Source organism: Cavia porcellus, unplaced genomic scaffold (assembly GCF_034190915.1).
Source record: "Cavia porcellus strain 051 isolate PalLab524CR breed Dunkin Hartley unplaced genomic scaffold, mCavPor4.1 scaffold_16, whole genome shotgun sequence".
NCBI classification, from domain to species: Eukaryota; Metazoa; Chordata; class Mammalia; order Rodentia; family Caviidae; genus Cavia; species Cavia porcellus.
In genome coordinates this window covers 17,011,984-17,036,173 of record NW_026947499.1, presented here as the reverse complement: position 1 = coordinate 17,036,173, position 24,190 = coordinate 17,011,984, and the positions used below count along the sequence as shown (strand labels likewise).

The 24,190-nt window shown below is 40.5% G+C and overlaps 1 protein-coding gene across 3 annotated transcripts in view; it reads right to left on the bottom strand.

Annotated features, from left to right (window-relative positions):
- Rnf10 (ring finger protein 10) overlaps positions 1-22,138 on the bottom strand; it is a 41,077-nt gene extending 18,939 nt beyond the window's left edge. For all 3 annotated transcript variants that reach the window (XR_010039678.1, XM_063225768.1, XM_003478459.5), the window contains exons 1-2: positions 21,788-22,138; positions 6,172-6,368 (exon numbers count right to left, since the gene is read on the bottom strand). Coding sequence is in view for 2 of the 3 variants with exons in the window: in XM_063225768.1 (XP_063081838.1) it covers positions 6,172-6,368; positions 21,788-21,944 (354 nt within the window). In the remaining variant the exon portion in view is untranslated. The remainder of the gene's footprint in view (positions 1-6,171; positions 6,369-21,787) is intronic.
- Positions 22,139-24,190: the final 2,052 nt, after the last annotated feature.

Sequence of the window (24,190 nt, the reverse complement as noted above, 5' to 3'; positions counted from 1 at the left end):
TTTTTTTTTCTTTTTCATTTTTATCGGTACCAGGGATTGAACTCACGACTGCACACTTGCAAGGCAGGCGCTTATGCCACTGAGCTAAATCCCCAGCCCCCTCTTCATTTTTGATAGCTACTTATTTTTTGGCAAACTAAGTCTGAAGTGGCCTGAAAGTGGCAAGTGCTAACTACCATAGGTTTATGGATCCTGCTACAGACCTCCCATCTCAGACATACAGGTAAGTAAAACTGATAATCAGAAATATGCAGGCAGGCTGGTTTATGTCCAGAAATAAACCCAAATCAGCAATGCAGAAAAAGTTTAGAAAGTACAAAGAAACTATGAGAAATAGCACTGCATACAAAGAACAGACGTCCGTGTGTATTTCAATTTTCAACAAGAGTCAGCTTGATCACTTCTCAGTCTCAGTTTCCCATTTAAGTTTATACACACTCCATAGTATCACTAAATGCTGGAACGCTATCACTTTGAATGACCACATCAATGGCGTAACATGGGCACACCATATTTTAATGTTCTATGATAAGGACTGGTTGTAGTTTTTCTTCTGTTAAAAGATAATGTCTCTCTTTCTCTCTGTGTGCTTCCCACCACCACAGGTATCATGAGGTGCTTCTCCTCTACCATGCTACCTTGCGTTGGAGCCAGCTAACTATGAACTGAAACCTTTACAAACTAAGCTAAAATAAACTCCTAAAAAAAAAAAAAATGTTGGGCTGGGGATTTAGCTCAGCGGCATAAGAATCTGCCTTGCAAGCAGGCAGTCGTGAGTTCAATCCCCGGTACCGATAAAAAAAAAAAAAATATGTTATGAAGTCAGGTATGGTGGTACACACTTGCAGGCCCAGCACTCAGGAAGCTGAGGCAGGTTGCTATGTGTGTGAGGTCAGCCGGGGCTACATAGTGAGTTCAAGGCCAACCTAAACTACACAGCAAAACCCCATCTCAAAACAAAAACACACAAAGACCATTGCTCTGATAAACATTTGTGGCTAGAACTTTATGTACAATACTTAGGGACATGCTTTTTTTCTTTTTGAGACAGGGTCTTCCGCAGTTCAGGCTGACTTTGAACCTGTTTTAGTCCTTCTACCTCACCTTCCCAAGTGCTGCAAGGAATGCGCTACCATGTTTGGCTGCAATTCTTTTCTTTTTTTTTTCCTTCCTTTCCCTCTTTACCCCTGGCTCCTTTCTTGTGGTGCTAGAGATCAAACCCAGAGTCTCACACACATTTTATCTAGGTGCTTTACAATAAGCTACTCCCACAGCCTCTAATTATAAACCTCAGTTCAGGAGCACTTTTGTTTGCCAACAATTTGGTTCACAAACAGAAGTGTTTGGCAAAATTTTGATTCCGTTTGCAAACTCTGCATCAGGTGACAAATGTGATTGTGGTCATCTTTCCCACATGAACTTGAACATGGCTATCTTTTCTAGAATCATGGAACAAATTAAGTTTGTGAACTGAGGTACTATTGTATTTCTTTTGAAAGTACAGAAGAAATTACTAGGCCAGAGTAAATGCAAATATAAGGGGTTTTGGCTGCGTGGTCAAATCTGGAGAATTTCTTAAATACCACTTGCAAATGTTGTTAAAAAAAAATCTAAGGAGTAGTGGGCATGGTGGTGCAGGCCTATTATCCCAGCACTCTGGAAGCTGAGGCAGGAGAATTGAGGATCTGTGAATTTGACGTCAGCATGGGCTACATAATGAATTTAAGACCAGCTTGAATTACAGAGCCAGACAGGGTCTCAAAACCCAACAAAAAATAAGCACAATTAAGAGGAGGAGGGAGTGAAAGTATAAAAAGGGATACAGTGTGTATGTGTTGGGCCCAGTGACATACACTTGTATTCGCAGCTCCCTGGCAAGCTGAGGCAGGATTGCCAAATTCAAGACCAGCCAGGTCAACTTAGTATGACCTTGACTTAAAATTAAAAGGAGAGAGGTACAGTTCAGGGATTCATGGGTTCAATTCCCAGTACAGCAGGAATAAAGAAAAGGCAGGTGGATATAGGGAAAGGTGCCTTCTATTGAGGCAATAAATATGCTGAGACATTCTGTGTATACAGAATCATGGTACAAAATAAATACAACCCATGGCACAACATATAGATAAACAACTTCCTTTTTTTACTCTTAAAAATAGATGTTGAGCTTGTTCCACATCACTTATGTAAGTCACCACAGGAAGCCCAAGACTTCCAGGTCATCCCTTTTCTCTCATACTCCAGAAAACAGTGGTGGCAAACCTTTATACATGTGCCATAGCAAGCTGTTTGTATTATTGAAAGCATGTCCTTGTATGGCTCTCATCTCCTCTAATCAGCTTTCTCTAACTTGTATCTCAAACTTGGTTCCAAGAGCTATCCTCAATCAATAAAACTCCCCACATTTGTCAAGCTTTTGTTTCCACTTATCCTAACTGGCCACTGTCACTGTAATGTCATATACGTACATACATACATACATACATTTATTTATTTATTTTGTCTTTCTGAGAGAGGGTCTCACTCACTACGCAGTTCAGGCTGGCCTTGGGCTCACTTTGTAGCCCAGGCTGGTCTTGAACTCGCAATGGTCTTCCCAAGTGCTGGGACCACAGGCGTGTGCCACCATGCCCAGTTGTAACATCACCTATTATAATTCCTGGCTCTCTTTCCAATACAATGATCCTTTACTAACTTGATCCTCCTTTTGGTGGGATGCAGAGAGGAAGTACTTGGGGCTGAAACCTTTATGTTGAGCTACATTTCGAGATCATTTTTACTTATTGAGATCATTTAGGATCTCAGTAAGTTATCCAGACTGGACTGAAGCTTGCAATCCTCCTGCCTCAAATTCTCAGATTGCTAGGATTTCAGGTGTGTGCTATTACACCCAGCACCCATCTTAATTTTTAGCATCAAATTAGGAGATTTTTAGTAAGCAACATTTAGTATCCAATCAGAAATTCTGCTCTCAGGTTAAGTCTAAATTCCAACAATTCTTTATCCACATCTAGCATCTCCAAACTAGTGATCCAATCCCTCTACTCCCATCCCCATCCCAATTTACTTTTCTTATTTGGCTTAGATCCTGTGGTCCACTACTTTGTCTTTTATCTGCTATTTCACCTTATAGTTTTGTTTTGTTCTGGTACTAGGAATTGAACTCAGAATCTCACACTTGCCAAGCAGGTGCCATGCTGCTGAGCTATATCTCCGACCCTATATTTACATTGTGAAACCTTCCCCTCCACAGCAGCCTCAAGAGCAGTGAAAAACAGCTAACTGACATGTCCACATAACCAGTATCACTAATGCGGTCCCCTCTGGCTGCCCAGGAGCCACACTGAAACCCTACCATACTTCCATGGTCCATGCATTCCCTTTTTTCCCCAGACAACTTCTTCATTCCTTAAGCTCCCAAGCCACTCTTCTCAATTCACTTCAAATATTTAATTGGAAAAAAATATGCGCAATCAGAAAAGAACTCCAACAACCCCGCCACCAAGCCCTCCCTTGGTTACTTTGGATGAGGATGAACTGGCAAGACGAACTCCTTCACTAGACTGCAACATCCATCTTTTCCCCTCTGCCCTGCATCACCTTCTCCCTGTCACCACAACCACAATACTAGCAGACACCATGCCGTGTCTTTCCTAATCATAATCCCTCTTGAGTGCATGGTCCCATCAAGCTGTTGGTACACCTCTCTAACCCTTCAGAATAAAGTCACTAAGAAAGTATGGTTTCTTTTTCCCTTTCTCCCATTCTCTCTTTAATCAATGCCCATCAGTTTTTTGCCATCACTTCAAAAAAGTTAACTCAGCACCAATGATCTATCTTCACATTCTTGAATCCAAAGGTCAGTGTTTGGTCCTATTCTTTTTTTGGTTTTTTGAGACAAGGTCTCATTATGTAGATCAGACTGGCCTTGCACTCACTGTGTCTATAGCCCAAAGTGGGCTTGAAGTTGTGATCCTGTAGCCTCAACCTCCCAGAAGGCTGGGATTACAGGTATGTGCCACCATACCTGGCTATTTCCAGGTCTCAGTACAGCAATCACAGTGCCAAGTAGGTGAGAATACTTGCAGGGCTAGTGCAAGGTTCTTCAGAAGGCTGTACAGTATATGCTTTGAATCAGCATCCACTATATGGTAGTGTTTCTCCCATAGCCTAGAAATCCACTGGGTAAAAGTGGCAATGGTACTTGCAAAGTGGGTCTAGAAATCCACTGGGTAAAAGTGGCAATGGTACTTGCAAAAATTCTGCTTCCTGTTCCTGCAACTTTATGCTCAAATAGCCTAGGAGTCTTAGTTCCAGAAGGAGGAAGAGTAGTACCAGAAAACACAATAATGATCCTACTGAACTGAAAGCTTAAGACTTTCCCCTCTAATTATTTTGGGCTTCTCATGACTGAGTAAAATAGCTAAAAAGGGAATTACAATGTTGACAGGGATGACTGATCCAGACTACTAAGGGAAAACTGGATTATTACTCCACAAGACAGGAAAGGAAGACTGTATTTGAAGTGTAAGAGATCCCTTAGAGTGCTAGCTAACACTGTCAGGCCTTGTTATTAAGGTCTGGATAACTATAACAACCTAATCTAGGGAGGATGACAAATGGTGCAAAACTTTCAGGAATGAAAGTATACATCACAACATCAGGTGAAACACCAAGAGCTGGGCTGCGGATTTAGCTCAGCAGCATAGCACCTATCTGGCAAGCACAAGGTTGTGAATTCAAGCCCCAGTACCAAAAAAAAGAACCAAGAGCTGCTGAGGTGCTTGCTAGTTTTTGTCTTCATTTTCTACCTCTCCTTCAATGATAGGAGCCTACGAGCTTTACTTCAAAGATACCTAAACACTGCAACCTTGAACTCCTTGCACTTCTATGCCTTCTAACATTCTTTCTCTACAGTATTCCCTTGCTTCATCATGTCAAATCCATCTCCACAGACAAGCATCCCTTAGCCACTTTCTAAAACTACTTCTGCCAGGGATTTAGCTCAGGGGCATAAGCATCTGCCTGGCAAATGTGAGGTTGTGGGTTCAATCCCTGGTACAAAAAAAAAAAAAAAAAAAAAAAAAAAAAAACCTACTTCTGGCTGCCCATTGTGGCACACACCTATAATCCAGCACTCAGGAAGCTGAGGCAAGAGGACTGCTGCAAATTCAATGTCACCCTAGGACACACAGTGAGTTCAAGGCCCCCTTGCATATTCAGTGAGGCCTTGTCTCAAAGAACAGCAAAAGAAAAATTTCATTTCTGGGTTTGACTCAGTAAGAGATCATTTGTGTAGCATATTAGCATATTTGAGGTCCTGGATTCAATCCCCAGCACCACAAAAACAAACACAAGGCAAATTTAAAAATGTACTCCTTACTCTTTATCCCTTTTCCTCCCTCCATGTATATTTTAAATTTTTTAAACCAATAAGCATTTATCATCAAATTTACTATATAGTGATTTATTGTCTCTCCAAACTAAAATGTAAGCTCCTGAAGGACCAAAACAATGTTCTATTTAATGCCATATTCCAAACTACTAAATGATATTTAGTGAGCAAATTTTTACATGATTGCATCCATTTAAGTCTTATTCTACAATAGTTATATAACTCTGGACCATTAACAAAACAGGATAGCTTGCCTTGCAAGTGTGAAGTCATGAGTTGATTCCCAGTACCAAAAAAATAAAAAAGCAAGATAATTTCACCTGTCTCTTATTGGTAGGCATGTAAGTTGTTTCCAAAATTTTGTAGCTATAAACACACTTATACATGAAAAATCCTTACATACTTACAGAAATACATCTAAGAAAGTCCAGGTAAGATATCTGTGACTAAGGATATAAGCATTTTATATTTTGCTAGAGTCTAAGGCGTATTAACATCATTTTGACTTAAAATATGCCAAATGGTACCTAAAAGTTCTATACAAGATACCCACTGTTGCCATAATTTTTCACAACCAGCAACAAGAGTATCTTCTTCAAGCAGACGAAAAAAGCAAGCAAAGTTCTAGACCTAGTTAATCCTCTACTACTTAAGACTGATTTTATGACCTATTCTTCCACTTGTTGTTTGCCCTCCCCCAGGTACTAATAAATACAAAAGAGGGAAAAAAATCAAATCTTGTACATATGTTCTCATATGAACATTTTTAAATTTCATACCTCATCTCGTCTTCCACCATTAAAAGAAGAGCTAAAGAGTTTGCTGCTGCCGCCACCCCTTTGAGGAGGCATCTTATTAAAAGTTTTGCTTTTCTGTGCATTGGAGCGACGGGACTGGTTGCTAAAATTTTCATTTTTGGGGTAGGAAGGTTCACGCTTGCGATTATAACGCTTTGATCCATTTGAGTTCTTTCCATCTGAAAACAAGAAACACAAAAGAATTAAGATACTTTGTGTATATATGTGTGTATGTATATGTGTACATATAAAATATACATTTGACCCAATTTCTCTCCCACCTATTTGCAAAACTAGGAAAATGGGCCTTTCACCACCTCTGAGAAATAAAGAGTTTAGGCCACAACAATAGCGCTTTGAGTAAAACAATCCATAGTAAAGTGATTCCTTATTTTGTTTTAAATGTTGCCTTAGAGGCTGGGTATTGCGTTGCACAATTGCAATCCCAGTATTAAGGAAGCTAAGGCAAGAAAATTGCTGCAAATTCTAAGCCAGCCTGGGCTACAAAGTGAGTGCTAGGCCACTCTGAACTACATAATAAGAACATTGTGTCTCTAAATAATGCCTTAGAGGTCTGAAAGGTCCCTCTCAAGGAAAATACAATAGATAAAACCACCCAGACTCTCAGTTCACAGAGTATCTTTTTTTTTTTTTTTTTTTAACAGAGTATAAGCACTGCTCTTGCAAAAGTTCATTCAGATAAAGTAACAGGAAAGGAAATAGCCATTCTATATTAGGAAAAAGTATTTTAGCTGAATCTAAGGCAGAAAACTTTTTTTTTTTAATTACTATAGAAGAGCCAGATTCTGTACTGCAAGGGGCTGGACCAAGCAGCCCAACTGTGTAACTGTGTGTGTGTCTGTGTGTGTGTGTGTGTGTGTGTGTGTGTATAAAAATAATGATGTATTGTCAGGTGTGGTGGCTCGAGCCTGTAATCCCAGTACTCGGGAGGCTGAGGCAGGAGGATCGTTGTGACTTCGAGACCAGCCTGGGCTACAAAGAGTGAGCTCAAGGCCAGCCTGAACTGCATAGCGAGACCCTGTCTCAAAAAGGACAAAAAAAAAAAAAAGATTTATTATGTACATAATATATGCATATGTAGTCAAAATGCATGTTCTACAGGCTAAGTTGAGAAGCTGATAAATTGACAGAAAAAAACAGCTTCAGGGAACATTAGATCACTAAGAGTTACATTCTTCTAAAAAGTATGTTTTAAACTTAAAAAAAAAAGTCTTAAAGAGCAGTTGAATGGAGGGAAAGGCAACGGGAAAAAAGAAGCAAGGTAAATCCCACACAGGAATAAATTCCCTATAATGAATGTTACTATTATGTATAGCTAAAATGTACCCAAAAAAAGGTCTTAGCCAGGCATGGTAAAACACATTGAAATCTCCAGACTAGGAAAGAATGAGTTGGAAGATCACAAGTTTCCAGTTCCAACTGGGGAACTTGGCAAAGAACTTGTCTCAAAACAAAAAATAAAAAGCACTGGAGATGTAGCTCCATGGCACAGCAACCTCGAGTCGGTCTCTAGCACTGCCGAAAAAAAAAATTCTGCTTATTTCTTCAACTACAAATAAGAATACACGTTCAGTTTTTTGAGGTTTTTGTGCGTGTGTGTGTGTGTGTGTGTGTGTGAGAGTGCTGGGGATTGAACTCATGTCTCATGCTTACAGGCAGGTACTTATGCCACTGAGCTAAATCCCCAGCAATATTCAGTTTTCTGTTTTTTTGTTTTTTTATCAGTACTGGGGATCGAACTCTTGACTGCATGCTTGCAAGGCAGGCGTTTATGCCACTGAGCTAAATCCCCAGCCCCATATTCAGTTTTGAAATTATGAAAGAATTAGATTGCCACTAGGTAGAAACACCCCAATCAATAGTGTTCAATTTCCTTTTTGTACACTTGTCAGATAACTTCTACAAAATATACTATATTCCTGGATGTGGTAGCACATGCCTATAATCCAGCACCCCAGAAAACTGAGACAAAAAGACCACAAGTCTGAGCCCAGCCTGGGCAATTTAGTAAGACTCTGGCTCAAAAAAAAAAAAAAAGAAAGAAAGAAAGAAAGAAAAGAGTTGGTAATGTAACAGTGCAAAGGCCAAGTTCAAGCCCCAGTATTACCAAAAAGAAAAAAACATTACTGCATACTGCCTTTTGTTATATTCATAAGCATTGTCATACATTTCCAAGTCTTCCAAAGCATAATTACTGGTTGTACTATTGTCTATCATACATTATAACATAATATAACTATAATTCTCTATTGTCACATTTACTTATTTATATTTTTGGTATTGGGGATCAAACTCATCATTCTGCATGGCTAAGCTAAATCCCCGGCCCTACTGTTGCATATTTAAATAGCCAATTTTTTTCTAGTTTAATGAGAATGCCAAGTTTTATACAGAGACCTAGTATATCAAAATTATCAAAATGAATTAGCTCAGCAGCTCACTTTTACACATCCTCAAGTTACTTCCTAGAACTATTACACCTATTTTTTAAACTTTTTTGAGTAATGGTCTAAATTGGTCTCAAACACAATCTTCCAGTCTCAGTCTCTAAAAATCCTAGGATTATTTGTGCATACCACCATGCCATGTATGACATTCTCATTTATAATACATTCTCTCTCCCTCTCTATGCTCTTCCAGGATAAACTGAGCCAGGTGTGGCAGCACATGCCTGTAATCTCAGCACTCTGCAAGGCAGAGGCAGGTGGATTATAAATTCAAACCCAGTCTGATCAATTTACAGACGCTGTCTCAAAACTTTAGAAAGGACTGGAAATGTAGCTCAGTGGAAAGGCTCTGGATTTAATCCTCAGTGCCAAAAATCACTTTGAAAGAAAGAAAAAAGACAAGACGAGAGAGAAAGAAAAGACAAGAAAAGGGAGAAGGATAGAGATCAAGATCTACTTCATGCTATTGCTATTACTGAGTTAAATGTCAATAAACTTAAAAGGCCAAAATGGTTTTGAATTTTAAATCTAAATTTCTCTGAGAACTAGAAACAAATGCTTTTGAGTCTGTTGACCATTTGTTGACTATTTTTTTTATGAAGAGCCTGTTTGTATTCTTGCCCTTTTTCCAACTGAACTGCATAATTTTTTGGTCCCAAATTGAACAAAGAATTCTGACTAGCACACTCAGCAAATGCCAAAATTTATCAGTTAAAAAAAAAAAAAATGCAGCAGGGTACAGTCAGTGGTGAATGCTTTACTTCCAGCACTTGGAAGGCGGGGGCAGGAGAACTGCTGCCAGTTCAAGGCTAGGCTGGGCTACATCACACTGAGTTCGAGGCCAGCCTGAACTATATACCAAGACCCTGCCTCAAACAAAATAAATCACAACAAAATGGCAAAAAAAAGCGCAAAATAAAAATCTAAGAACTATACAGCCACATAAAAGGTTCCCAATTTATTTCATGTCTTTCATAATATCAAAATCTGATCAAGTCAGTCTGTACATTAATTTAATGGCTTAAAAGCAAAACTTTTAACACTTGGGAGGCTGAAGCAGGAGGACTGCTGCATGCTCAAGGCCAGTCTGGGCTATAAAGCAACACTCTTATATTTAAAAACAAGTAAGGGCTAGCAATATAGTTCAGCGGCACAGTGCCTGCCCAGCAAGCACAAGTTCCTAAATTCGATTCCCAGTACCAAAAAACAAGTAAAATAAATACAAACAAAAAAGAACAAAGAGCAAAAATTTAGGAGAACTTGCTTTTTTCTTTCTTTTTTTTTCCTTTTTAAAAGATGGTTATCCAGGTTAGTCCTGAATTGCTAGGCTCAAGCAATCCTGCCTCAGCTTTCCAAGCTGCTGAGACTGAAGGTCTACAACACTGCACTCGGCTTCAGGCGGGGAACTTTTCATGAAGTAATTCATTAGGTTTATCTCAAACTTTGGTTTTAGTTTTATGAGATGAGATCTTCCTATGGCCTTATCTCTCCCTGACCCTCCTTTTTTTTTTCTAGGTAAGGAGGAATAAAACCCAGCACCCTGGAAAACTGAGACAAAAGGACCACAAAAAGTTTGAGCACTGCCTGGGCAATTTAGTAAGACTTTGGCTCCAAAAAAGAAAAAGAGTTGGTACTGTAACAGTGGAAAGGCCAAGTTTAAGCCCCAGTATTACCAAAAAGAAAAAACATTACTGCATACTGCCTTTTGTTATATTCATAAGCATTTTCATATATTCCCAAGTCTTCCAAAGTATAATTCTAGTTACACAGACTTAAATAGTTCAGGTTGAAATTCAACTGATTAAGTAGCCTAGGTTGGCCTCTGTCACCGTTTATGTCGATGGCCCCCAGGCCTAATGTGATTACATATGCATTTGTAATTGATTAATTGTATAGCACTTGGATTGGGGTGTGAGTGCTACAGGGCCTAGGGGTGGAGCCATGTAATGCAATGGCAGGAAGAATTGCTCTTTTTCCTGTTTCCTTCTTGCTGTTTGCAGCCACCATAAACTGCAGCCCAGCCATGCCACCCTGCCTTGGAGCCAAGTAAATATAGACTAAAAACTCCAAAAACTGTAAGAAATAAACCTTTCCTTTCCCAACTTGAGCTTCAGGTATTTTGTCTCAGCCAAAAGTAAAAAGTAAGTAAGACAAAATTTGGTACCAGGAGTGCGATCCTTTGCTGTGACTATACCTGACCATGTTTTTCGAGGCTTTGGAAATGGCTTGTGGGCAGAGTTTAAAAAGGTTGGGACATATCACCTGGATGCAAAGAGCTGGAGCAGCTTAGACTATTCTGTAGCAGAGATTCTGGTCAGAGCTCAGGAGACCAGAAGGCTAATAGCCTGATGCTAAAGACCAAGTTTGAGAGGTTTCTGCTGAGGAAGACTGCATTGGTTGTTGGGCTCCACATGACGGGTGTTATGGTTTTGCAGAAAGTTTGTCTGCCTTTTGCTCATGCCCAGAGACTTTGCCTGAGACTGACACAAAGGGCAATGGACTGATTAATCTGGAAAAAGAAATTTCAAAGCAGTCAAATGTTGAGGCTGTGACATGACTATTGTTGGGGGATTTTAGCCAGCTTTGTTACAAATCAAGAGCAAAGAGCCCAGCAGGATAATTTACAACTCTGTAAATTTGGCCAGAAGGAAAATTCCAGGAAAGCTGTGGATTATAAAGACAGGGTTGAGACTTTGATTGCTGAGAAAAAACAGAGATAAAAAAGATGGCCCCAGGGCATACTAGGAAGCATGGGGTCCCTACCCTTTGCAGCCTCAAAACTGCGAAAGTAAAATAATTTGCTCAAGAAAAAGCTATAGAGCACCATGCTCCAGAATGATGACGCAGGCCACATGAAGTTACAGAATGGCAGCAACATAGAAAAGCTTTTCTTCACAATCAGGTTCACAGAGCCCAACAATCCAGGCAATCGAACCCTACATCCAAGAGAGAAAAAAGCCTGGCTACCGCTCCAGCTGGCAGCAAACCTTGGAGGCATCCATATGGTGCTGATTTTAGGTGCAAGGAAAACGCACAAATTCTGAGAGTAAGATGGCTTCCACCTCGACTGCAAAGGGCTTAGAAGGCCAAGCAGTGTGCCCCTGAGAGGGCAGTTTGTAAAGATGTAAGGGTAAAGCCAAAGGTGCAACGGAGACCACAAAAGTTTAGAAAAGCCAGGAACATAGATTATTCAAGGAAAGCTGCAAAAAGCAAGCAGAGAGGATTTAAGAAAAAAGCTGCTTGAGGCTGGGGATTTAGCTCAGTGGCATAAGCACCTGCTTCGTAAGCACATGGTCATGAGTTCAATCCCTGGTACCGATTAAAAAAACAGAAAGAAAGAAAGAAAAGAAAAGAAAAGAGCTGCTGGAGCTAAAATCCCTAAAAGTGCCATGGGGATGGAATCATCTAAGCCTTTTGGAATTTACAACCAGATTACTTCAAATGTTGAGCATAAAACTCTAGGACTTAAAGTTATTCCCACTGGATGTTGGAATTGCTTTGTTTCCAATGCTTTGTATTCTCCTGTTTGTAACTTTTGGAATGGTACTGTTTATCTTGTGCCTTGGCATTTTAAAAATGTTTAATCTTGTTTCATTCGTACAAGGGGTTACAGTTAAAGAGTTTGCATAGATCTTAGAGGAGACTTCTGACTTAGACTTTTCAGCAATGCTGAAACTGTTAGGACTTTGGCAATTCTTGGAGATGGACTAAATGTCTTTTGTATAAAGGATGTACATGAGTACTGGGGGCCAGGGGTGGAATGTCACACTTTATGTCAGTGGCTCTCAGGCCTCATGTGATTACATTATGCATCTGTGACTGGTTCATTGTATAGTGCTTAGATTGGGGGTGTGAGTGCTACACTGGCTTAGGGGTAGAGCCTGGATGTAATACAATGGCAGGAAAAAGGTGTGTCTTGCTCTTTTGCCTATTTCCTCCTTGCTGTTTGCAGCCACCATAAACTACAGCCCAGCCATGCCACCCAGCCTTGGAGCCAACTAAATATAGACTAAAAACTCCAAAAACTGTCAGAAATAAACCTTTCCTTTCCCAACTTGGGCTTCAGGTATTTTGTCTCAGCAACGAGTAAAAGGTAACTAAGACAGCCTCATACTTACTGCAATCTTTCTGTCTCAGTCTCCCAAGTGCTACAATTACAGACATATACCATAATGCCCAACTTAAAGGCAATGTCTCAAAATAAAATAGGACCGCAGGTGTAGCTCACTGTTAAGGCCTTCAGTTCAATTTCCAATAGCCCACATGTACACATACATATATAAAAAATATTTATCCATATACATACATATACATTTAAGATGGGTATGGTGGTACACACATGCAATCCCAACACTCAGGAGGCTGATGCAGGAGGATCAAGAGTTTGAGGTAACCCTGTGCTATATTGGGAGATGCTGTTAAGAGGGATAGAATATACATACACACACACACACATCCAGAAACACAACAATCTGTTTATAAGTTACCTTGGGGAGTGGAACTACTTATTTCACTTCAGGGTTTTTAACTTGGCAGCTCAGAGGAATCACCCAGATAAGCTTTCAAGGGATTCCTGTGTTCAGTCCTCATCCTCTAAAACTCTGCCTTAAATACTCAACATTATTACTGTATTCTGATATCTGAGGAACTTTTTTGCAGTACTGGGTATTGCACCCTGGGCATTCATGCTGAATTTTATCTCCAGCCTCTTTTGGAGACTTGCCAAGTCACTCAGGTTGGACTTTAATTTGCAATCTCTCTGTCTCACTCTCTTAGAGTGCTTAGATTACAGAACTGTACCACCATGCCTGTCTATATGAGTAACTTATAAAAGTAAGGACTTAGAACCAGGTATACTGCCATACAACATCGTTATCCCAGGGCCTAGGAGGCTGAGGCAGAAGGATCACCCCAAATTCAAGTCCAGCCTGGGTGACTTAGCAAGACCCTGTTTCAAAACACAAACACTAAATACTTAGAAGAAATTATCTCTAAAAAAGTAAGATCATTAGCTCAGTTTACCATACTCCAAATAAATTCAAGGAAAAAGAAATGTGACTTAAAAAACTAGACTCCAAATTTTTAAAACAATCACCTCAAAGAATGAGACACACATCACTCTCTCCAAACCCAACAAATACCACCTGAGAGTGAAGCTAATAGTCACATGAAATGGCAGCGGCATAAGTAAAACAGATCACAGAAACATAGGTTGGCTCAATTCACTCCTACCAGTGACCCTTAAATCAGTTAGGGGAGATGACCAGAGTTTAAAATTACAATTTGAAGCTGGCTGGATGGTGTATGCCACCAGCCCTTTCAAGGCTGAGTTAAGAGAATGGCAAATTCAAGGCCAACGTGCTCAACTTAGCAAGAAAGTGTTTCAAAATAAAAAATAAAAAAAACTGGAGCATAGCTCAGTGGGAAGGTCCAGACTTTAATTCCCAATACCACAAAAATAATGTCAGAATTTTGTGTGGCACAGTGATGAGAACACTTACCTACCATGCTCCTTAGTTCAACTCTCTGCACAGTCAAAAAATTGAAAAAAAGAATTTAAAAACTAAACTTTTTATCTATTTCTTCAGTTAGCATCAAACATGGCACCAGTGGTAGCAGTTAGTAAGCAAAGCTTTAGGTCTTATACAAATTTTGCCACACCCTCAACCCACAGAATTAGATAATGAAAAGATTTCAAGCCAGGTGTAGTGGTACATGCCTGTAATCCCAGCACTCAGGAGGCTGAGGCAGGAGGACTATTGCAAATTCGAGACCAGCCTGGAATACAAAGTGAGCCCAAGGCCAGCTTGAATGCACAGTGAGACCTTGCCTCAAAAAGGAAAAAAAAAATTTCAAATAGAGGCTGAGGTTGCAGCTCAGTAGTGAAGCACTTGGCAAGTACATGCTAGAGCTGGGAGGATTGCAATTTTGAGTACACCCTGGCAACTCAGCAACTCATGGAGATTATGTCTCATAATTAAAAAATGAAGAGAGACTAGGTACATAGCTCAGTGTGAAGGCTTTGGGTTCAAGTCCAAGTACAAACAAAAAAAAGAGGAACCATGCTGGAGATGTAGCTCAGTGGAATAGTATGTTCATCTAGTATGCAAGAGGCCCAGGGTTTGATCCCCAGCACCACAAAAATTTTAAAGCTTTCAGAAAACAAAAGGAAAAGACTTCTTGAAAGAGGTACCCCATGGTCTGCAGAGATCTAGATAAAACCAGATTCCATATTGCACAGGCTTAAGAAAATAAACTGACATTCAACAAGAAGGCTGTTTTCATTTCTTAATTTTTTACCACATTGCCAAAGAAACACTTTCGCAATGCTTACAAAACTGTTGTCTGACTGACAGTAACTGCTGCTCATTTCCAAGACATCTAGATCATGGCAAATGACCATATTAAGAATTCATGATTTTAGCTACTAAAATCCACTTGTCTTCCTCTTCCTATCTTCCACTTACTTACACTTTAAGAGTATGAGGTCAGACTTCTCCAATAAAAAGCTGGCTCTTATCTCTAACCCCAGGCAACAGGCAGCTGAAGATTGAAGATACTGTCCTTCCTGGGATCCAGAGACAAAGTTCAGAGTACTATTTTTGAGGATGTTTGAAGACAACTTGCCAGGATATACATGTAAATAACTTGGGAGCAGAACAGGACATTGGTCCCCAATCCTGGCTGTACACTGGTCACTTTTAAATTATGAGATGCCCAGGACCCAATGACCAAACCCAGACTTAGAAAGAATTGCCAAAAGAAGGTCTCCTTGCATCCTTTATTTTCAAAAAATCCTTAGTCAGAGCTAAGAAATGCCAAAAAGTACTGTCAAAATATATTCCAAAATAGATAAGGCCATTAGGCAAACAGCTGAAATCCAGAACCCAGGATTTTTCGGAGTCAAACATTAAGAGACTCCAGCTGGATGTTGTAGCATAAGCAAGTAATCCCAGCACTCTAAAGGCTGAGGCATGAGGTTGACTGAGGCCTGTCTGGACTACATAGTGAGTTCAAGCCCAGCCTGCACTGCAGAGAAAGACCTGTCTAAAAAGAGAGAGAGAGAGAAAGAGAGAGACTTCTTATTCCAGTTGTCTAAGTTGCTGCCCATTTCCCAAATGGAAAGGTCTCTCCGAAGTAATAGAAGCTAGCATAGTGAGTGGAACACACCTGTAATTTCCACACTTAGAAGGATAAAGCAGAGCCTGGACTACATAGTAAGTTCAAGCCCAGTCCCTTAACTGCAAGGCAAGACCCTGTCTCAAATAAAACAAACGAAGTAGTAGCAGGCATATCTAACCACTTTCTCATGACCACATTAACAGCTACACGTTTTACATAGATAAATACTTGGCACATCAACATTTCCAGCTCTAGTTCTGACAGGTGGCACAGCCTAGAGGTCAGAGCACCAGCCAGGAAGTTTCTGCTGCTGATTCATGCTGTAATCACAATCAAGTTGCTTACCCATCATCCAGAGTGATTGATAAGCATTTGCAGGAGGGGTAACATATGGCCTTACTACAGAATCAACTGACAACATATCAAATCCAGCTGAAATTAGTAATTCTGAATGAAAGGAAGAGAGAGGTGGTATCAGGAACCACTTATGTTCCAGTTAAGTTATCTGCTTGCTAAGTGAGCTTACTTTACAAAGTATTCTTATAAATGTTGCCTAAGATTCCATAACTATGTAGACAAATCTCTAAGCTTTGATTTTCTTGTCCATAAAATAGGGCTCATACTTTACCTTCTTTCCTCATAGAATGAGGATTATGAGAGAAAATCTGTATAAAACACCTACCACAGTAGCTGACCTGAAGCTGTTATGGTTTAAAAACCTATACAAAAACCTGAATCATTCTGGTAGAAAGCACTCGTTAGACGTTCAACATGTTAAGCCATACAGTAAGCCCAATAACTTCAGTCAACAGACCCTGAAATTCTTCTAGCTTCTCTAAGTGGTTTTACAAAACGCTTCCAATCATGTCTTCCAAAACCATTAAAACTGTCAGGCCTGTTTAGAGGTCAGAAGCATTCTAGGCAGATTACCTAGTAACCTAGCTTCTGATACCATAATAACAGGAAGACAGTGCTTCACACCAGCCTCCTCAAAATAACAGCTTCCTAATACCCGACCTTCCCTTAACCTCCATGACAGTACCATCTGTCCAGGGGATGGGGCAAGAGTCTAGTTCTTGGCCAGAGTCCACTGTTTGCCTAGAAACTGCCAACCCTCTCACATGCCTCCTTATTTTCTCTGCTTTTTCTGTCTCTACCCCCTAAACCACCACTCTTCTATACTACTGTCCCAGGAAAATCACTATTGAACTATTCTAAAAAGTATCTTAGTCCTACTGGAATAAAGCTGTAAGAATATCCTACAAAAGGAACATTCTGTAAATGTCTGAAGGAATTAACCAAGGCAAAGAAAGAGGTGTACCACTCTGGCCAGAAACATCAAGAAAATCCCAGTAATTCAACTATAACCATTTCCCATGTACAAATGAACAAACTTAAAAAAAAAAAAAAAAAGCTAGCCACAGGAACAAATACTTATTAATCATGTTGGTAGGAAATAAGTGACTATATAATGTAGTTTATAGAAACCAGACACCTCACATGAGGTGTCCTTTTTCTAATGGACAGGGGAGAAGGTATTAAATATTTGAATACTAAATAACTTGTTCCTTTGCCTTGACAAAAGACAGGCGGTTTTTCATCTCTTCTTAACTCAGTACTGACATTTAAAAGGTCCTTTCAACAATTTCTAGCAAAATTAAGTAAATCAAGTGTTGCATTGTTTTGTTTTTGAATATGCAGAACCTCAGCCTACTATTAGTGGCACCATCTCCAAGTCACTAATCAGGCTCCTGAACTCCTGAATACCTGTTGTACTAGCACCGGACTAGGCAGCAATTTTTTTTCCATTTCCACTGCTTTTTGGTTTTGGGTTTTTTGAGACAGGGTCTCACCACATAGGCTAGGCTGGCCTCAAAACTTGTGGCAATCCTCCTGCATCATTCTCCCAAGAACTGTGCTGTTTTTTTAAAACAGGGTCCTGCTATGCTGCATCCTCTGGCCTCAGCCTTCTAAGTCACTATGATTTACAGGTGCTGATCACCTGCCTTGCTGAAATAGTTTTTCTTTTTCTGAGACTGAGTCTCACTATGTTATCCAGGTTCAAACGATCCTCTCACTTTAACCTCCTGAGTGAGTTGACAGGTAAGTACCATACTGGCTGCAATATTCATAAGGTAGCATTTCCTATCCTTCAGTTCAACTTTAAAAGTTAGTCAATATCTAGCATTTCACCATCTTTTAATCCTACCTGTTCTGCCTTTTGTTTCTAAATATAAGCTGCTCCTAAATGCAAACAGTGAATCATGATTGGTAAAGTATTTGGCTACAAGCAACTCCCTTTCTTGCCGAGAATATACTATAGAAGCCAAAAAGTAGGCACTGGCATGGGCTAACACAGCCAGGCTATCTAGCAAACATATTGAACAAAAACTAATGCCACTTGAGGGCCATACTATGTATTCTGTGAAACCTAAAAAGTTTTCAAATAAGTGTTTTATTTAGTGATTCTCAAGTACTTTAAAAGTCAGAATTGAACAATTAAGTGAATATTCACGCTATGTAACTAAAACGTTGACCCTGATAATGAATCACTTTGGTTAAACTACAACAGAATTCTGTATTTTGTTGAGCAGTCACATGGTTCCACTCATCAACATACTCAATATCATGAGCACAATAAAATGCCTGAAGCACTTAAGTATTTGTGTTTTTTTGTTTGGGTCATCACAAGGTTTCACCTATTAACTAAGGAAGAAACTTAAGGCATTTATTGCAGCTGACATGAATGCAAATCACTGGTTTAAAGAAACGCCCTAAACCAGGTGTGGTGATACATGCCTGTAATCCTAGCATTCCCGAGGCTGAGGCAGGAGGACCACAGTGAATTCAAGGTCAGCCTGCACTACACACACAGTGAGACCCCGACTCAAAAAAAAAAAAGGCCCCAGAGTCTGGTACAGTAGTTCACACCTGTAACCCCAGCATTTGGGAGTCTGAGGCAGAAGGGTTGTCCCAAGTTTGAGCTTGGACTAGTGAATTCAAGATCAACCTGGACTACACAGCAACACTCTGGCTTGAAAAAAAAATTTTAAAGAAAAAAGGGCACTAGAAAAACTAGTAAAGAATTGAGTTGGAAAAACAAATCCTTAAAACTGTACCAGAGGAAAAAGTGCAAAGTTATATTAAAAAATACTCAGACCACTCTAATACAATGCACAACGTAAGTGGCTACCTATACAGGGAACTATGGTAAAATCACACATTTGCAAAACCTCAAATTAGTCTACACAATACAGTACTTCCGGACCTGGCCAAAAAGTTCCCATTAATCTGTTTAAGTATTTATTCACTTACTTATTTAGCAGCACTGGGAGGTAAACTCAGGACCTCTACACTGAGTTACAACCCCAGTTTTTCTTTCAAGACCAGGCTAGACTGGAACTTGAGAACCTCTTGCTTCAGCCTCCCACAGTGCTAGGATTATAGACTAGGAATGTATCTCTACAATGGGCTTCTGCTTTAGCTTTATCATGGAGACAACTGGTCTCCACCTGAGTTCCAGAAGCACTCTCCATAACTCCGCAGGCACACCAGATAAGCAAGATTCTCTGTCATACCCAGCAGATAAAGTCAGTCAACTTGGCAGTTTTTCTTTGTTTTGCAATACTGGGAACTGAACCAAAGAGCACTCTACTAGTGAGGTATGATTTTTGAGACAGACTCTCAATAAATTACCCAGCCTGACCTCAAACTTGTGATCCTCCTACCTCAGTCTTCCAAGTATCTAGCTGAGACTATCCTTATAATCATAAATTTTAAACTGAATCTCCTACATTTATAATTACAAATATTTCCCCCTTTGTCACAAATCCCCACTTTCATTGAAACACCTATTACTGCTAATATAATGAAAATACTCATCAACAAATATAAAGTCAAGAACACAAAAATAAAATGCCTGAAATACTTCAGTGTTTGGGAGGTTGTTTTGTTTGGGTTGTCACGAGCTTTCACCTACTGTTCACTAAGGAAGAAACACATGGCATTTATTATAGTAAACATGAATGCATATCACTAGTCCCCCCTCCCCCCAAAAAAAGAAAGAAAAAGGAAGACCCTAAGCCAGGTGTGGTGCTGCACACCTGTAATCCCAGTGTTGCAGGCAGCCGAGTTAGTTAGAAATATTATAGGCAGTGAGACAGGGCTAGGTCCTCAAAGGAGCCAATGCAGATACCTTACAACTATGGGGAGACAGACACCTCTCGCTGTGGGCCAGGCTTCAAGACATAGGATCAAACAAATGCATCCACATTCTAAAGACTGATATTCTAATTAGTTTCCTATCATCCTAAGGAAGTCTGGAGTCACAATCCCATCCCCCAAGGGGAAAGGTCACAGCTCTAACACTTGCTTCCCCTTTGTCCCTATTTAATCAATTTTACCTGAACTACTCATCTCATTGGCTAACTATAGTTATGTCCCATTTTTATGCCCATGTGCTTTGAGTTCCCCTTCTTCCCCCACCTTGGACCCGTCTCACCTCATGGTTTTTGCTCTATAAAAGTCCTTAAAAAGACAGAGTCCTGGGGCCTGGGGATTTAGCTCAGCGGCATAAGCACCTGCCTTGCAAGCAGGCGGTCGTGAGTTCGATCCCCGGTACCGATAAAAATGAAAAAGACAAAAAAAAAAATTAAAAAAAAAAAAAAAAAAAAAAGACAGAGTCCTTGGCAACCCACTCGGGACCCCTTCTGTCTCTCTTCAGACAGAAGCTTTCTTTCTCTCAATGAATATATTCTACTCTTAACCTCTGTTGTTCCTAAAATTCATTTTTCGATTTTAGAGAACACAAACTCACGGACATAGGTGGGCGTTTCATTCCCCTATACCACCAGCACTCAGGAGGTTGAGGCAAATCAGTATACACACTTTAAAATAAGCTGAATGCTGGACTCCAACTATGCCGACTCCCAATACCTGACCATCTCAGCTTATTTCTTGAGGAAAAATCCCGCCTTGCTAGACAGGTTAATAATTCAAATAGTGATTACAAAGGTAATGGTAGCCCCTCAACAAGTAAGTTATTATCGTTATGTTCATAACTTAATATTAAAAATTAAGTTATGACTACATGACTACAGATGTGACAAACTTCCCTGTTACAGAACAACACTACAGCCTAACAACAACAACAAAAAAAAGTTATAATGCTTGTGATGCATGTTTGTCAGGTACACCTTTAAGTTCTTTGTTTACTCACCTAATGCTCTACTAGTTCCACCTTTACAAGTAAGGAAACTCATTTAAGGCCTAGGCCTAAAAATACTTAATCAAAAATCTTCATTTTTTTGTGCGATTTTTTTTTAGGTTTTTTTTTTGGGGGGGGGGCAGTCCAGCTTGGCCTTTAAACTGGGATCCTCCTACCTTAGCTTCCAGACTGCTGAGATCACAAGCATATGCCACCAAGCCTGGCTCAAAAATCTGACTTTTATAATCAAGTTTTGTTTCTGTTTGCATGTGTTTGCTGGGCTAGGGATGAAACCTAGAGCCTTAGGCAAGCTAAGCAAGTGCTGTTACCTCTGAGCTATATTCCTACCCATCTACTTTTTGAACAATGCTATTCAAACACAATCCTCTTTCAACTGAAGAATCGATCAGGGTCAGGTTATTAAATATGAGGCTTGAATTTCAAAAGCCATTGGGTCTCACCTTCTCTTGTTTAAACGAGCACTATCCAATGCTAATTCAAAAGCAAAGGACAGAACAAACTTAGTGGTTTTAGAGTGTGGACTGATGAGTCAGACAAACAAGGTATTAATTGAGGAACTACCTATGTGCTCTTACCCTTTTGGAGTATTAGTTTCCAAATCGCAAAATAGGGATAAGAGCCAACTTCGCCAGCTGTTTTGAGTATCAATGCAAGGATCCTAGTAAATCACGTTACACCTAACAGAAACGAAGTGACAGGAACTATAACTGAAAGCGTAGTTTGTCCTTGGGTGACCCAAAAGGAGAGAGCAGTCGTCCCACTACCATGAACCCTCTCTTACCGCTCTTGGGTTTAGACTCGCCGGCGGGCCCCGCCGAGGCGGAGCGGGGCGGCTGTTGCCCCTTGCTGCTGCCCGAAGAGGCGGAAGAGTTGTTGGAGCCGCTGTTTTTGTCCATGTCGGAGGCGGTGGCGGCAGCGTTGGGGGAGCTCTGCGGCATCAACGGGGGCCTCGGCGGCGACGGCGGTCGGAGCGGAGCGGGCGCGGCGGGGACCCAGGCTCATGGCGTTCAGGGCCGGCGGGGGTCGGCGGCGGCAGCGGTTCTCGGCCTTCATGGCGACATTTTCCCTTGATTCCTTCCTTGGCTTCTCAAACTGAGACGAGAAGCGGCAGGCGGGGCTTTTAAGCCCAGCAAAGGCGATGACCCAGAAGGAAGAGGAGGCCGGGGCTCGAAGGTCCGGGCCGGGCCTGGCGGGGCGAAGGCTATAGGGAAAGGGAAATAGAAGAAAGGTGCGCGAGCCCCGCCGGCCGGCCGGACACGCTCTCCCGCCGCGGGGCAGGAGAGAGGGCTGGTTGTCTTGGTGTCGGGGACTGGTGTCTCCGACACAGCGATGGACACTCGCCTCTAGGCCGAGGCCGAGGTGCTCCCGGAATGGCGACGAGTCGCCAAACAGCATCTCGAAGAACCCGGATGGAGTATATATAGTGGAGATGTAAGCGTGAAGTACTATGGGAAATGTAGTGTTATCTTAACATCCGGGTCCAACGATTCTCTCCCCGCCCCCATCGTCTTACCGAGGAGGCTTATGGGATCGCGGGACCTGTAGTTTCAGTGAAGTCCAAATTTTTGTTCTTTGTACGTTAATAATGTAGGTAATAATAACAGTGCTGCAGCTGAATGTAGGTAATAATAACAGTGCTGCCGCTGAATGTGGAATTCCTTTAGGGCTTATGTTTATATGTGGTTCTTATTGTAGCATGTTAAGCAAGTGCTGTGCAACAGAGCTACACCCGCTGTGTGTCAGTGGACCTTTAACAATCATTTAGGATGAATGAATGAATAAGTCTCTAATCGTGCCCTTCCTGGCTCCTTATTATTCATCACATAATGCATGAGACATTAATCTGTATATATCAATAAATCACTTTCTTAGAATTAACAGTTCAAACAGCTGAATATGGAATACCTTATAAGAATTAACAGTTCAAACAGCTGAATATGGAATACCTTATAAGGAATAAGAAGATAGATGCAAATATTGTATTTTAAATTTGCAAATATTGTATTTTAAATTTTTTAAAATTTCTTTTAAACAGCCTCCCACCAGTTCTTGTTTCATTTTACAGTTACACCCACATACCACACATACGCACGCACATCAGACTTATATACACACACAAATCAGACTTAAGAGAACTTAGTCTGAAAGCCTAATTTGATATCCAGAAGTAAGAGTCCCAAATCTTGATGTCTATGTTTACAAATAACTAGATTTAAAGGACACACTAAAATTCCTTAATGAAACTTTCTTCCTTTCTTTAATTTTTTCTGAGACAGGGTCTCACAATGTGGTTCAGCTTGGCCTTGAACTCACCAGCACAGGCTGGCCTCGAACTCAGCAATCCTCTTGCCTCAGCCTCCCAAGTGTTGGGATTGCAGGCATGAACCACCACACCCATCTTGAACCCTTATACCTTTAACAAAGACATGAAAATTCTAAGTATATGGATGAATCATTTTTTCTTATATTATCCATAAAAACAAAAGACAGAAAGAGAAATCCCAGTGTAGTAGGTGTCCATCTGTCAGGATATATATATATATATATATATAGTGGGGAGTGTCAGGATGTATTAAACTAGGAAAAAGCTTTTCATTTGAAAATAGTTTCTTAGTATTCTTAGACCTTTTTCCTTGTGAAATATTTATAGAAAATATATGGAGGTTTTTGTTTTGTTTTTTGTCTATTTGAGACAGGGTCTCACTATGCAGTTCAGGCTGGCCTTGAGCTCACTTTGTAGCCCAGGCAGGTCTCAAACTCGAAAGGATCCTCCCACCTCAGCCTGCCAAGAGCTGGGATTACAGGTGTGAGACACCATGCGGGCTGAAAATATACGTTTTAAAAAGGAACAAAAGCAGAAACATATAGCAATTCAATCAAACTGAACAACCTCTATCCTGTTTTGCACAAGATGATGGTCTACATTATCCTTTCTTTGATTTGTTTTTGTCTTTTTGAGACAGGGTTTCGCTATGCAGTTCAGGTTGAACTTGAACTCACTTTGTACACAGGCTGGCCTCAAACTCAGTGATCTTCCTGCTTCAGTATCCTTTCCCTTAAAAAAAGATGTGAAAATTTGAGATTGAAGTAAAACAATCATAGTGAGCCAGATGGATTTATAAATGTAGCTTTGTGTCATCAGAGGTCAAAGTGTGAGTGGTGTTTGGTTGAAGCTTACTAAATG